The sequence below is a fragment of the Halictus rubicundus genome, chromosome 6, assembly GCF_050948215.1.
Source record: "Halictus rubicundus isolate RS-2024b chromosome 6, iyHalRubi1_principal, whole genome shotgun sequence".
Lineage (NCBI taxonomy): Eukaryota > Metazoa > Arthropoda > Insecta > Hymenoptera > Halictidae > Halictus > Halictus rubicundus.
Genome location: NC_135154.1, coordinates 17,137,602 through 17,151,317, shown reverse-complemented (window position 1 = coordinate 17,151,317; position 13,716 = coordinate 17,137,602). Strand labels below are relative to the sequence as shown.

Genomic DNA, 13,716 nt, shown 5'->3' with positions numbered 1-13,716 from the left:
AATATGGTGGGGATTTGAAGTTTTGGGACCAATATGGCGGCAGTTTGAACCTCCCAGATTAATATGGTGGCAATTTGCGCTTCATAGATCAATATGGTGGCAATTTTCACTTTTGAGAACAATATGGTGGGGATTTGAAGTTTTGGGACCAATATGGCGGCAGTTTGAACCTCCCAGATTAATATGGTGGCAATTTGCGCTTCATAGATCAATGTGGTGGCAATTTTCACTTTTGAGACCAATATGGTGAGGATTTGATGTTTTGGGACCAATATGGCGGCAATTTTCACTTTTGAGACCAATATGGTGGGGATTTGAAGTTTTGGGACCAATATGGCGGCAGTTTGAACCTCCCAGATTAATATGGTGGCAATTTGCGCTTCATAGATCAATATGGTGGCAATTTTCACTTTTGAGACCAATATGGTGGGGATTTGATGTTTTGGGACCAATATGGCGGCAGTTTGAGCCTCCCAGATTAATATGGTGGCAATTTGCGCTTCATAGATCAATGTGGTGGCAATTTGCGCTTCATAGATCAATGTGGTGGCAATTTTCACTTTTGAGACCAATATGGTGAGGATTTGATGTTTTGGGACCAATATGGCGGCAGTTTGAACCTCACAGATTAATAAGATAAAAGTATAAATTCTGTGGATTAGTATGACGGCAGCTAGAACTTTACAGATCAATGAGGCAGCAATTTAAAGTTTATAGATGAATATAATGGGGATTCGCACTTCACAGATCAATATGGTGGCAATTCGAACGTCGGGGACCAATATGGCGGCAGTTTGAGTCTCACAGATCAATATAATAGCCGTCTAAATCTCACGAATTAATATGATAGCAAGTTAAACTTTATGGATCAATACGTTAGCAGTTTAAACTTCATAGATCAATATGGAAACAATTTGCACTTCACGGAACAATATGGCGAGAATTTGCACTTCACAGGCCACTATGGTGGCAATTTGCACTTCATAGATTAATATAATGATAATTTGAACCTGAAGGTGCAACAAAGGGATTGCTTAAACATTATAGACTGATACGATGCTAGTTTAAACCTCCTAAATTAATACAACGGTAAATTGAACTTCATCGATCAGTATAGTGGTAATTTGAACATCACGGGGGTATAAAGACTTCTTGAACTTCGTAGACAAATGTAGCGGTACTTTGAACTTCACGGTCCAAAATTGTACCTCTTTAAACTTCACAGACTAATAGAATGCCAGTTTGAATTTCATGAACCAGTAATGCTTGTGCCTCGAGTCTCACAGACCAATATAACGGCAGTTCAAGATTCTAAGACTAATGTGACGGTGATTTGACTTTCACAGCTTACCGTGATGATAGTTTCAACTTCGCCTAACAATATCGCGACGATTCCAACCTCATAGACAACGAGGAGCTATCGCAATGCTATCAGATCCTTTCCGCAATGAAAGACTCGAGACAAAACTTAACAAAACTTTGTGTTTCAACAAAAGTTAACAAAACTTTGCTTACCCTCGTCACCATGTCCGGGCTCTTCGACGGCGAGAGGACGCTCCTTCTGGTTCTGCTGTTCGTCTCGACGACCTTCGTCGAATCTAGACTCGGGCTTTTCTGCACCCTGGAGAAACGGGTCGCGGACTTAACAAATCGTTCCGAATCTCGCGAAGCGCCAACATTCTCCGATCGCTTCGCCAACGACTCTTTTCCGATTCTATCGCATGCAACGCTACCGGACACACGCGGTCTCCCCGATCGATCTCTCGAAGCGCTACCCGCGATCGCTGCTTTCGCCCTCGCCGCTTCCCGATCAGAACTTACGTCCCCGAAGGATTTGCGAATGTCCTCGATCGATCTCAGCTGTTTCACCGAGAGAGAAAGATCCGAGTCCGACGCACCTGTTGATGGCCTGCTCGCCTTTTTCGTGACGCTTCTCACTGGCCCGCTCGTCTCGCTTCTGGATCCGATTTTTCTCAAGCTTCTGGCCTCTACGTCATCATCCTGGAAGAGTCTACGTCTACAAGTTAGCGATCGAACTCTCCCAGTCATTTCCGACGGGCTTGTGATTTTAGGAATTTTCTTCCGCCGTCTTTCCTCTTCCTTCCTCGAGGCTTTCCCGCTCGTTCTCTTCGAACGCGTTGCCGACTGTTCTCTTTCGGCCCCTGAGGAATTAGCATCCTGGTCGAGGGCCTTGAGGGAGATAGTACTGGAATCGTTCGCGGATCCTTCGGCCCTCGACTCTTCCGGCGTTTGTCTCTTCTCTGTTACCGATTCCTGCAATTCGACGCCAGCCTCCGTGTCAATAGAGTCGAACCGTCTGAGCGCCGACTCGACCGAGTCCGTCCTCTCATAATTCGTGCTCGATGATCTCCCGTCGTACACCGCGGCCGCTCCCGACACGGAACTACTTGGCCGTCTTTGTGTCCCTTCTTGTTCGTCAGCCTCCCGTGTTTCCAAAGTCTTACCGGCAGCTCTTGTCCCGCTCTCCATGACCTTACGGACCAGCTCTATGGATCCCAAAGTTGGCGGCTGCCTCGACAGACTCGCTGTTTGCACCTCGGATGGCAAACTTTCGCTAAGACTCGCCAGTCCGGCTGGATCCTCCATGGTTCTTCGTTTCTTGTCGCGAAAGACCGACTCGTTGCTGTTGCAGGACCTCGTCGCCTTCTCCGAGCAAGCATCCGTCTCCCTTCTCGATTCCACCGAACTCCGATCCCTTTTAGACGAGGAGAAAATGGCCGAATCGAGTGGAGGTCTTCTATTCCTGACCTGCTTAGTCAGGGAGCTCGTGAACGTGTCCGATCTTCCGGAGCTGGAACACGTTCTCGATGATTTCGAGTAAGTGCCACGAAACTGGAATCGATCTTGCTTCGCGTACTGATCGGTCATGGTGGTCTCTTGGATTTCGGAGATCGTTTCTGCAGAGGTCACACTTTTCGGACTCGACTCGTCGGGAAGCTTGCGCCTCGAAGACGTTGTCGGCGTCGTTGGCCTGTCGACGATGCTTCTACTCGACCCTGTCTTCGATCGCTGTTTCGATCCAACGTCGCCGACACTTGACGCTCTCTCTTTTCTGTCAGATACGCCGGAGTCCCTCCACGGAGCGCAAGCATTCTCTCGATTTCCTTGGCGCTTCATGATATCGCGAATCAATCTAGTCGATCGCAGAACATTGCCCGATCCTCCGCGTCCTTTCGGATCCTTAGGCGACTGCTCGGGGCTCTTAGACGACCTGATTTTCGAGAGCGTGTCTGCGTGGCCGGAGCTTCTCGAGGATTTCGAGCTGGCGCGCAAGCTGGCCGATTTTTCTGTCTCGTAGCAAAAGAAGTCTGGACTAAGCGAACCTTTGCGCGGACTATGGCTTCTAGAGTTTGACTTAGTATCTTTGGGCAAATCGAACACGTGGGAGTTTTTGGGCGTTTTACCTTTGGAGTAGGTGCTCGTGGATGGACTTTTGGAATGCTTGCGTGGAAGGTCCTTCGAGGACCCAGGTCTGTCGTTTTTTGAAGAAAAAAGTCCTGGAGTTGCTCTATCACTGTCTGTCAAATATTGCGATAACACGGGACTGCTGCTCCTGCTAGTATCAATATTTTTAATTGAGATTTCTGGACTTTTTGATGATCTGCTTTCAGACCGTGAAGGCTCAGGACTTCTAGAATAGTCTCTTGAGTCTTTAGAGGGTCTTGGCTTTAGGCTCGCGGTTGTAGCCATCTTGTCTGTTTCGTAACAAAAGAATTCTGGACTTCCCGATGGAGTACTTCTTCTACCAACTGGTTTTCTATCTTTATTAACGTTGAAGACATCCGAATTTTTGGACGGTTTACCTTTGGGCAGAGCAAATTTGTTCGTCGACAGAGGACTCTTAGCATGTCCGAGGCACTTAGGTTGCTCTCGCCTAGACGGAAAGATCCCCAAAATCCTCTTGTCCTTATCCGTCATGTACTGTGTCCCTGAAGGACTGCTGCTCCTGCTGCTATCATCCACATTCTTAATTGTTGTGGATACGTCAGAGCTCTCAGATCGAACAGGTTCAGGACTGGTGCCAGGTCTCGGCTTCAAGCTCACGGTCGTCGCCATCTTATCCGTTTCATAGCAAAAGAATTCCGGAGTTCCGCTTCTGCTTCGATCCACGCTCGTTGCAATAAACTTCCCAGGCGCTTCGCGATAAAGCTGCGGACTTTTATGCATTGGACTGACTGGCTCCACGCGTTTCAAGGACACCGGAGATGAAACGCGGCACGCATCAGCATTTCCAGCAGCCCGAGATTTTTCGACGCTGTCTCTTGCTCTGGCCTCCTCGCTTCTCGCAGCTTTCCCGCATTGCTCGAAGTATCGCGATACCGAGCTTCGGATTCTCTGCTTCGAACTTTCGTCAATGTTCTCCACAGATTTTCTTCTCCTCGAGCCGATCATTCCGTTTGCGACATCGACTTTGCTGATCGAGAGAGTGGGACTTCGCGCTTTCGTCGCTGGCTTCGAGTAACCGGTTTTTGTTTTGGTTATCGTTTCCGGTGTCACGAACATGATCGTGGCGGATCGGTCGGAAAAGTATTGAGGGCTCGCGTTCGATTTTCTCAAAGTTTTTGCGAAATCCGGAGATTTCGAAGCCGCCCGAGGACGCGAGACATCGTGTTTTCCAGGGGACATTTTGGCATGATCTCTTGGAACGTTGTGGATCTTGTCTGGCGATTTTGATATGAAATCGCGGCGTTTAGTACTCGTGACCGAGATCGGCGATTTTCTAGATCCCTGATGTAGAAATTGTGGACTCGAACCTCGATCTCTCGTTAATCTCTCGAAAACATTGGTCGATCCAGTTCGAGTTGACTTCGAATCGATTTTCACACTACTCGTGTAATTTTTTAGACTTCCCGTTGGAGAAGGAGTTCTAACTCTATCAAGATTGTGATCTTTAATATATTTATCCACAGTGTCGTCTGTGGTCACAGGTGATTCGCGAGAGTTTTTGTTTATAAACTCGCTGTCAGGTTCGATTTTGACTATGAAACGGTTCTTCGAAAGATCCGAAGCCAATTTCTTCTTGCTCTTTGAATCAATCGCATAGGTCGTTGCTGATTCATCTGATTCTTTACAGAAGAATTTAGGACTTCCACTTTGGGACCTTCCGTCTTTCGAAAAATCAGGCGTCGATCTCCCACTAGCTTTCAAACCTAGCCCTGCTTTCGGATCAATCGCATAAGTGGTCGCCGATTTCTCAGACTCCTTGCAAAAGAATCGAGGCCTTCCGCTTTGGGATCTATCAATCGAAAAATCAGGTGACAATCTCCTTGTTTTGGAACCCAGTCCTGTCTTTGCATCTATTGCGTAAGTGGTAGCTAATTTTTCTGATTCCTTGCCCAAGAATTTAGGACTCCCACTCCTAGACCTCCTGTCTTTTAAATAATCAGGCGATGACCTTGCAGCGGTCTTTGAAACCAGTCCTGGTCTCGGATCAATTGCATAAGTAGTAGCTGATTTCTCAGACTCCTTGCAAAAGAATTTAGGACTCCCACTTCGAGATCTCACGTCTTTTGAAGAATCAGGCGACGACCTTGCCGTGGCCTTCGAGTCAATTGCATAAGTCGTTGCTGACTTTTCTGATTCTTTGCCAAAGAATCTAGGACTCCCACTTCTAGATCTCCTGTCTTTTAAATAATCAGGCGATGACCTTGCAGCGGTCTTTGAACCTAGTCCTGGTCTCGGATCAATTGCATAAGTAGTAGCTGATTTCTCAGACTCCTTGCAAAAGAATTTGGGACTCCCACTTCGAGATCTCACGTCTTTTGAAGAATCAGGCGACGACCTTGCCGTGGCCTTCGAGTCAATTGCATAAGTCGTTGCTGACTTTTCTGATTCTTTGCCAAAGAATCTAGGACTCCCACTTCTAGATCTCCTGTCTTTTAAATAATCAGGCGATGACCTTGCAGCGGTCTTTGAACCTAGTCCTGGTCTCGGATCAATTGCATAAGTAGTAGCTGATTTCTCAGACTCCTTGCAAAAGAATTTGGGACTCCCACTTCGAGATCTCACGTCTTTTGAAGAATCAGGCGACGACCTTGCCATGGCCTTCGAGTCAATTGCATAAGTCGTTGCTGACTTTTCCGATTCTTTGCCAAAGAATCTAGGACTCCCACTTCTAGATCTCCTGTCTTTTAAATAATCAGGCGATGACCTTGCAGTGGTCTTTGAACCCAGTCCTGGTCTCGAATCAATTGCATAAGTGGTAGCTGATTCCTCAGACTCCTTGCAAAAGAATTTGGGACTCCCACTTCGAGATCTCACGTCTTTTGAAAAATCGGGCGACGACCTTGCCATGGCCTTCGAGTCAATTGCATAAGTCGTTGCTGACTTTTCTGATTCCTTGCCAAAGAATCTAGGACTCCCACTTCCAGATCTCCTGTCTTTTAAATAATCAGGTGATGACCTTGCAGCGGTCTTTGAACCCAGTCCTGGTCTCGGATCAATTGCATAAGTGGTAGCTGATTCCTCAGACTCCTTGCAAAAGAATTTGGGACTCCCACTTCGAGATCTCACGTCTTTTGAAAAATCAGGCGACGACCTTGCCATGGCCTTCGAGTCAATTGCATAAGTCGTTGCTGACTTTTCCGATTCTTTGCGAAAGAATCGAGGGCTTCCACTTCGAGATCTGTCACTCGAAAGATCAGACGATCTTCGAGTGGTATTTGGATCGATTGCGTATTTTGCTGATTTTTCAGACTCCTTGCAAAAGAATCGAGGGCTTCCGCTTCGGGATCTGTCGCTCGAAAAGTCAGGTGACAATCTTCTAGCAGGTTTCGCGGCTACTCTTGTCTTCGAATCAATTGCACAAGTTGTTGCTGACTCTTCAGGCTCCTCACAAAAGAACGTAGGTGTCCTCCTCCTGAATCTGCCGTTTCTAGAAGAATCGGACGACAGTCTTGCGAACTGCCCTCTCGAATCAATCCGGTGTGTCCCTGATCTCTCGGACTCTTCATAATAATCCCTCCGTTTCGCGGTTCTCTCCGAATCCGAAGACGACAGCATCTCCTCGAGCCGTTCGGAAGCGTTTCTAGCGTTGCCTTTGCTACGGAATCACAACCAAGATACTCAAAATTCAGAACAACCATAAACACATAACCAGCTCAAAGCTCCGACTGGATTAATTCTTACGTTTCTTCGCTACATCTCTAGTCCATTACTCGGTGTTAATTCTGTCTTGGTAGTGTAATTAGAGCACGCGCGCAGACATAGAAGTGAATTTCAGCGGAGAAACGATTCGATTGTTGCAGCGGTACAAAGCCATTGTTGCTCCTCGGTCTTCGTTTGTTTAGTTGACTCATGTTTTTTTTTTGTTTTTTTTTTTATTGGTTAAACGATTATGTAAAAAGGTAGCGAAGAGAGAAAAAGCCACTTGTCACCGGACTCGGATAAATAATTTGGTGTTTACTGCCGCAGCTAATGACGATTAATGATTAATACATCCGATAGGCCGCAAATCGATGAGGCTGACGGTTTGACCAAGAGAGCAGTTGTTAACGTTGATGGAGTGTTTAATGTCCTTCGGCCGATTATCCTTCCTCCGATAGCGATTAGGGCGGGTATTAGAGTGGGCATCTTCATCCTCGTTTCCGAAACCGGAAACGGTGCGCCGCTAACCTTGCCCGGAAACGCGTCGTTTAGTTTGCTTTCTCGAAGGCAGAGATCGGTCCCAGGGAGCGTGTGTATTGTTAGGCGATCTACGGTTGCGTGGGTTTAAACGAGTCCGGGTCTAGTCAGCGATTGCAATTATGCGACGAGGAATTAATCGAGGGGCTGGGGGGTGAAAGCAGCGACGGATTGTTAGCACTGATTGCCAATTAGCGGCCAGAGAATTTGCGTTCGCCAAGGCTCGATGCAATAATCGGGACAGATAACCTGCTTGCGCTTTTAAAACGCGTCCCGGGCTCGTGTCGGGCTGAGTAACGAGCTTTGTCGAACTTAGGCGCTTTCTCTAATGTTCTCTACATTTTTTTTCCGCGTTCATCAGTGTCAACGCTCTTCGACATTGCGTGCGGAACAAGCGACACAATCGGAAGAAATGACACAAATCCTCGTCAAACTTCGAATTAAAATTTTACCCAATTTCTGTTTTAGATGCTGCTACATTTAAAAATTTGTTTAAAATATAACATTATGAATAAAATATAATTGGTCGCATTGATGTGTATAACAAGTCTGGATAAATATTTGCAAAGAATTAACAGAAACGTACAAAGAAGTTAACGAACTTCGCTAACGATCGTATTTTTACTGTATTACGGATTTTTTGGAAATTAATGTTTTTTCTTCTTTTCTTGCACACTTGCAAAATTTGCAGTCTTAAAATGTGTTTTCCCTAAAAATTATTCAGTTTGATTTTTCGATGAACATATTATGATCGGCACACAGGTTAGTGTTTTAAACCACATTACAAACGAATTATTATTGTGATTTTTCGTCCTCGAAATTGTGAATGCAGTTGAATGCACTCATTACTCAGCCTGACATTTTGCACGCGCGTGCCAATGTATTTCTACTTCTGTCAGATAATTTGTACGAATTATCTCGAGCAGATCAGACAGGCTAATTAATCGAATCTCTGAAAATGAGAATGAAGAAAGTCGAGAAAGCTGGAGAATCGAGCTATCTACATAATCGTGTTGGATAGCGGTCAAGTTGCTTAGCAGTGTAAATAATGTATGAAGTTTGAAAATGGTGTCAGAGGTAGATTCAGAAACGTGTAAAATTCAACCGACTGTGAGAAGAGGTTTAATTGGTAACCAGATTAAATTATCGATCTAAGATGTAATCGCCACTGTCGAATCAAAATTTGTTTTTTCTGTATCGAAAAACGGAGATTGACTTTCGTCATTTCAACTCTCAGACACTCTCGTTAAAAAAAAATAAAAGTCTGTTGTACAGGGTGTCCCAAAAATGTTTTCTAAAATTTTATCCATAGGGTGTCCCTTTGCGAAAATGTTCTCCGCGGCTTTATTAAGGAGATATTAACGAAAAACACGGACCAATCAGGGCGCAGCTATGGCGGACGGATCCCGATTCGGCCAATGCCAACGCCGCGCTCAGCGGGAGCAGTTGTACGGGCGCGCTGATTGGTCCGCACTCTTCGTTAATAAATCCTTAATGAAACCGCGGAGAACATTTTCGCAAAGGAAAAAGTTACTTCAAATGACCTTGGGGATCACCCCTTTTAAGGAAGGGAATTTTTAGGACACCTTGAATTGATTTTGAATTTCATTCGAATGCCACATACCTGGAAGAAGCTTTTCCAGGCAAACCGGGCTCGGCCCGTTTCTTCGGTACCTGTGACGAACTCGTGTTTTTCGTGGCGTTGCTAATACGCTTCGCATTAGCGTTCCTGAAACGCTCCAATCTCGCCTCCGCCTGTGATAGCTTCTTGGAGAGAATTTGTTTCGGAAGCTTGTCAGGAACATCCGCCATAAAATCCTCCGGGAATTCCTCGCTTTCGAGGTCGTTTTTAATGCGGTGCTTCAGCGTCTCGTCGTACTCCATCAAATGGAGCTTCGCCATCATGCGGTTCCTCTCGATTGTGTCCTCGTCCAGCACCTCTTCGATTTGTATCTGCTCGAGCGAGATTAAAGAGGAATATACACGCGAGGTTACACTGTACTTCTTCTTCTTCTTCAAGGTGTTAACCGTTTGCACTCGAAGCCATTTTAAGTCCAAAACGTAACATTTGCTCCGATCTAGAATATTTCTCTTCTACATATATTTTTCCATGCCATATACATACGAAAATGGTGCAATTTACTCGTACAATACTGAAATGTTTAGTAATTTATTGAATCGAAAGAAATTAAATAATGTAAAAAATATTTTGAATAATGGTACAGCAATTTTTAGTGGCGCCATTTTTACAGTCGCCATTCGAGTGCTAAGGGTTAATTCTTTAAAAGTAACTATTTCACAAAAATAATTATTTCATGAAAATAGTGTACACCCAAAGAAACAAATCTGTTGAATAATTCCTGACGGATGCATCGTTACAATCTCAATAACCGTAAATCGAAAACACTGGGAACCCGTCATTTCGACGAGTTTTCCCGGGACGATAAGTATTACGTTCGTCGCAACTCGTTTCAATTACACAAAAATTAAAATTCAACAAAAATCCCATCCATCGTCCACGATTATTTTTGAAAATTAAATTTCTCAGCGATACCGCCGTAAGGAACGCGAACTCGAACGGATAAACTTCGAGTTGATATTAAATCGAAATAATTACCGCTCGGGGGTCGATGTTAAAAGGAGCCACGCGAACATAACCGGGGCGAATCGAGCGCGCAGCATCGGCTTAGATTTACACGCGGCAGTTGATTTCTTAACCAGAAACAAATCTCGCTGGTAACGATGCTGTTACTCGAGCCACCCCAATTAAGAAGTTCGAGATCTTGCGGGCGCGCCTCGCTCGCTCGCTCGCTCGCGTTCCCCGTTATCTCGAGGGGAGATCGCAAGCCGTTAATTAATTACCTCGTCCCGATGATTTCCATTTGCATACTGCGAGACGTGATTCTCGTTCCCGAATTCGTCATCGTCTGGGTGCCGGCGACTGGACGGCGTGCCGTACGATTCCCGAGTGATTTCCTCGTGGTAAGAGACGATCGGTTTGCCGGCGTTTAGGTTGCTGTTCACGTCTGCCCGGGCCACTCGTTTCACAGTGACCGAGTGCCGGTTCACCGACGAATTTCCGTTCTTCTGAACGTTTCCGTTCGCCTGCTTCCGCGGCTTGTTCTCCAGCGGTTCCAGGGGGTAGCTCCTGTCGATCCCTTTCACCGTTGTCTGCCGTCTCTCGTCGAACATCTGCCTCACCTAAGCGTTATCATTCATTTTTCCTTTGTTCATTAGCTCCTGAACCCTTCGACCCCTCACAGACGACGCACAGTGGTCTGAGAACGCGATTTTACTGGACAAAAATCAAAATGTCATTGGAACTTTCTAAAAGATGGTAATCACGTGTTTTTGAGGTCACTGATAACGAATCCGCCAAAATGGCGGATTCAATACTGCGCACATATAGTCTGGAAATTCGCTTTTTGCGGTCAAAATTAAAGAGACACAGATATCGACATTTTTTAACATTTTTTTCAATATATTTTAGTTATTCAGTTTAACTAATATAACTAATATGTGTATAATATAATTATACGATTTATTTTATAATTATAATTATGTAATCATAAATAAATATGCTATTTACTTTACATATATATGTATATATATGCATAAATATGTGTTACTATACTTATATAACTATTGCTTTAAGCACATAAAACTCAGTAAAATCCTTCTGTATCGATAGTTCGACTCGAATATTCGGTTGAAGACTAACGCGATCGAAAAGAATTATGCAATTACTATGGTAACAAACAGGTTGCTCTGTTAAAACATCTGAGTGCGAGCCACCATTGAAGCGCCAAGTGGTTTTCGTGACCCGATAATAGCCAAACATCAAAATACCGCGGGCTTCTATTTCTTAATTATCGTACAAGGTGGCAGGAGGAGGCAGCTAAAATTTATATGCTCTTCTTCGCAATTGTTTAAACTTTCGTATAAAACAAGTCTAATGCTTATAACTCTTAATACTTTTTTTTAAACCCTTCTCAAAGTTTAAATTGTTACTAATATTGCAACATTTGCACATGGATTAAATAATGCTTAGAAACTCATTAAATACTGAAAGTATTCATTCAAACCTATTATATCATGTTGTATAATGAATTCTTAGAATAATTAGTTTCACTTTGAATTTCAGAATTTTGTATTCAAAACGTTACCCTCGACTCCACAATTATCTGAAATGAATAATATTTTGGATTTTTAAGGTTTGAAGTGTTTTCTTACTGTATAGCAAAACAGTTTTTCAAAATCTTGAAATTCGAAAATTGATTTTTCGCCAGTAAAATCGCGTTCTCAGACCACTGTGCGACGCGTCGTACCTCGCGCTGCCTCCGAGGAAATCATTCAAAATTGATGACTAGACTTGCGGATGACATGCATTTACGATAGAAACGTGTAGATCAAATACTACCGATTAAAAATGCTATCCTAGTATTTCCATACCATTCAAATTATTCAGAAAATAAATTAACGCTCACCTGTAGCACCTGTGCGATTAACCAGTTAAGCGTGTTTGACGTGTATACACGTCATTCAATATTCTATCGCTGTGCGGTTAACGTTAACGAATTGTTAATTCCTTATAGAATAAAAATGCAATTCTTTCTCATTTAGCTTTACAAGGGCTTTGGCTTTTATAATGGCCGCGTTTGGCCTGCGTTCGACGTGTATATCCGCCATAGCTTGATCTTAATTCCGCGCCGTGAGGGATTTTTCAAATTAAATTCCACGCTTAACTGGTTCATTCAGACAATTTTTTATTTCACACAAAAATCCCCAGTCTATTCATCACGGAAGGTCGGATTATCAATTTTATGCATTATCGGAGTCTCCGAGCGTGAAGAGTTGAAAGTCAACGATTCGCACGGTCTCAAAACTCAGTTGACAATTAAACTAGATGCACTCGTAGACTCCACGGTCGGAAACAAGGAATTGTCGCGACTGAATCGCTGTCGTCGTCCGAAATTCGCGCCATAAAAGATGTTCGAAGCGTTTCCCTTGTAATTCGGGGGAAACCTCTCGATGCTCCCGCGGGATCTAAACGTATTCAATTACCATAAAGTGGTCAGTACGCTGATGAACGAAGCGGAACGCATTCGCGTGGAGAGCAGCAGGCAAGCACAACGAACGAACGAACGAACAAGCGAGCGACCGAGCGAGCAAGCATCGTGCGCTCGGTGGCGTGCTCGCGCAAGCAAGAGGAACGAGGAGTGCGAATGCAATCTGCCGTGATTCCCAACATCGAAACGCCGCCCATTACACCATTCAAGAAAGCGTGCCGTGAAACCGCATTACGACAACGCTGTGCCCTCGAGTCGAGCCGAGTCGAATCGAGTCGAGCCGAGCCGAGTCGAGACGCGTTTACACGCGAAGAAACCACTCACCTTTCCACCTTGCGAGGTCGAGGTTGTGTGGCTGTTGCTCGAGGTCTTTGTGACGGTGTGCTGGCTGACGGAGGAGCCATAACTCGAGCCGTTCGAGCCGGCGCTGCCACGTTGCACCACTTGATAAGCCCGTTGCTGTTGCTGGTCGTAAAGCTGCAACAACTTCTGCTCCTTCTCCTGGAGCTGCTTCTGCTGGAACCGGGCCTGCGACAGCCGTAGATTCCCCTTAGATTTTATCATACTTAGGACGGTGACCTCCCCTGGAGAGGATCCCTCCGGAGTTGTCTGATCGTTGACTAAGCTTAGGTTTGAATGCACTCTGTCTCTCTCCGAGCAGTCACTTTTAGCTAATCGTTAAGTTTATGGCCTCGGGGAATCACTAAGCGGAGGGTACTCAACGATTCGAAGTGTGAAGAATCATAATTGAAACGAAGCCATTCTACCTTCGATGGAATCAGTTCTTCAGAATTCTTTAATTGCGCGATTGATCGAGTTACAAGTGCACTGTGTCTTCCTACGAGTCTGCTGCGTAACTTTAACATTGTACCTACATTTTTAAGCCTGATAATTTCTCTTAACACACCGTTCTTTCTAACTTGAAAATATTTTTATCGCAACTTTCTCAACTCCAATTAATCTCGAGATTATCTACTTTTTTCTCGAGGCTCGGAGAACCTAG

General features: G+C 44.8%; 1 protein-coding gene across 6 annotated transcripts in view; it reads right to left on the bottom strand.

Annotated features, from left to right (window-relative positions):
• The window catches only part of LOC143354749 (uncharacterized), a 50,237-nt gene that overhangs the window by 4,884 nt on the left and 31,637 nt on the right, over positions 1-13,716 (bottom strand). For 5 of the 6 annotated variants that reach the window (XM_076789031.1, XM_076789032.1, XM_076789033.1 and 2 more), the window contains 4 exons: positions 13,038-13,241; positions 10,507-10,845; positions 9,269-9,597; positions 1,516-7,063 (listed from right to left, as the gene is read on the bottom strand). In XM_076789031.1, coding sequence (XP_076645146.1) covers positions 1,516-7,063; positions 9,269-9,597; positions 10,507-10,845; positions 13,038-13,241 — 6,420 coding nt within the window. The remainder of the gene's footprint in view (positions 1-1,515; positions 7,064-9,268; positions 9,598-10,506; positions 10,846-13,037; positions 13,242-13,716) is intronic. The other variant, XR_013082370.1, reaches the window with a different exon arrangement.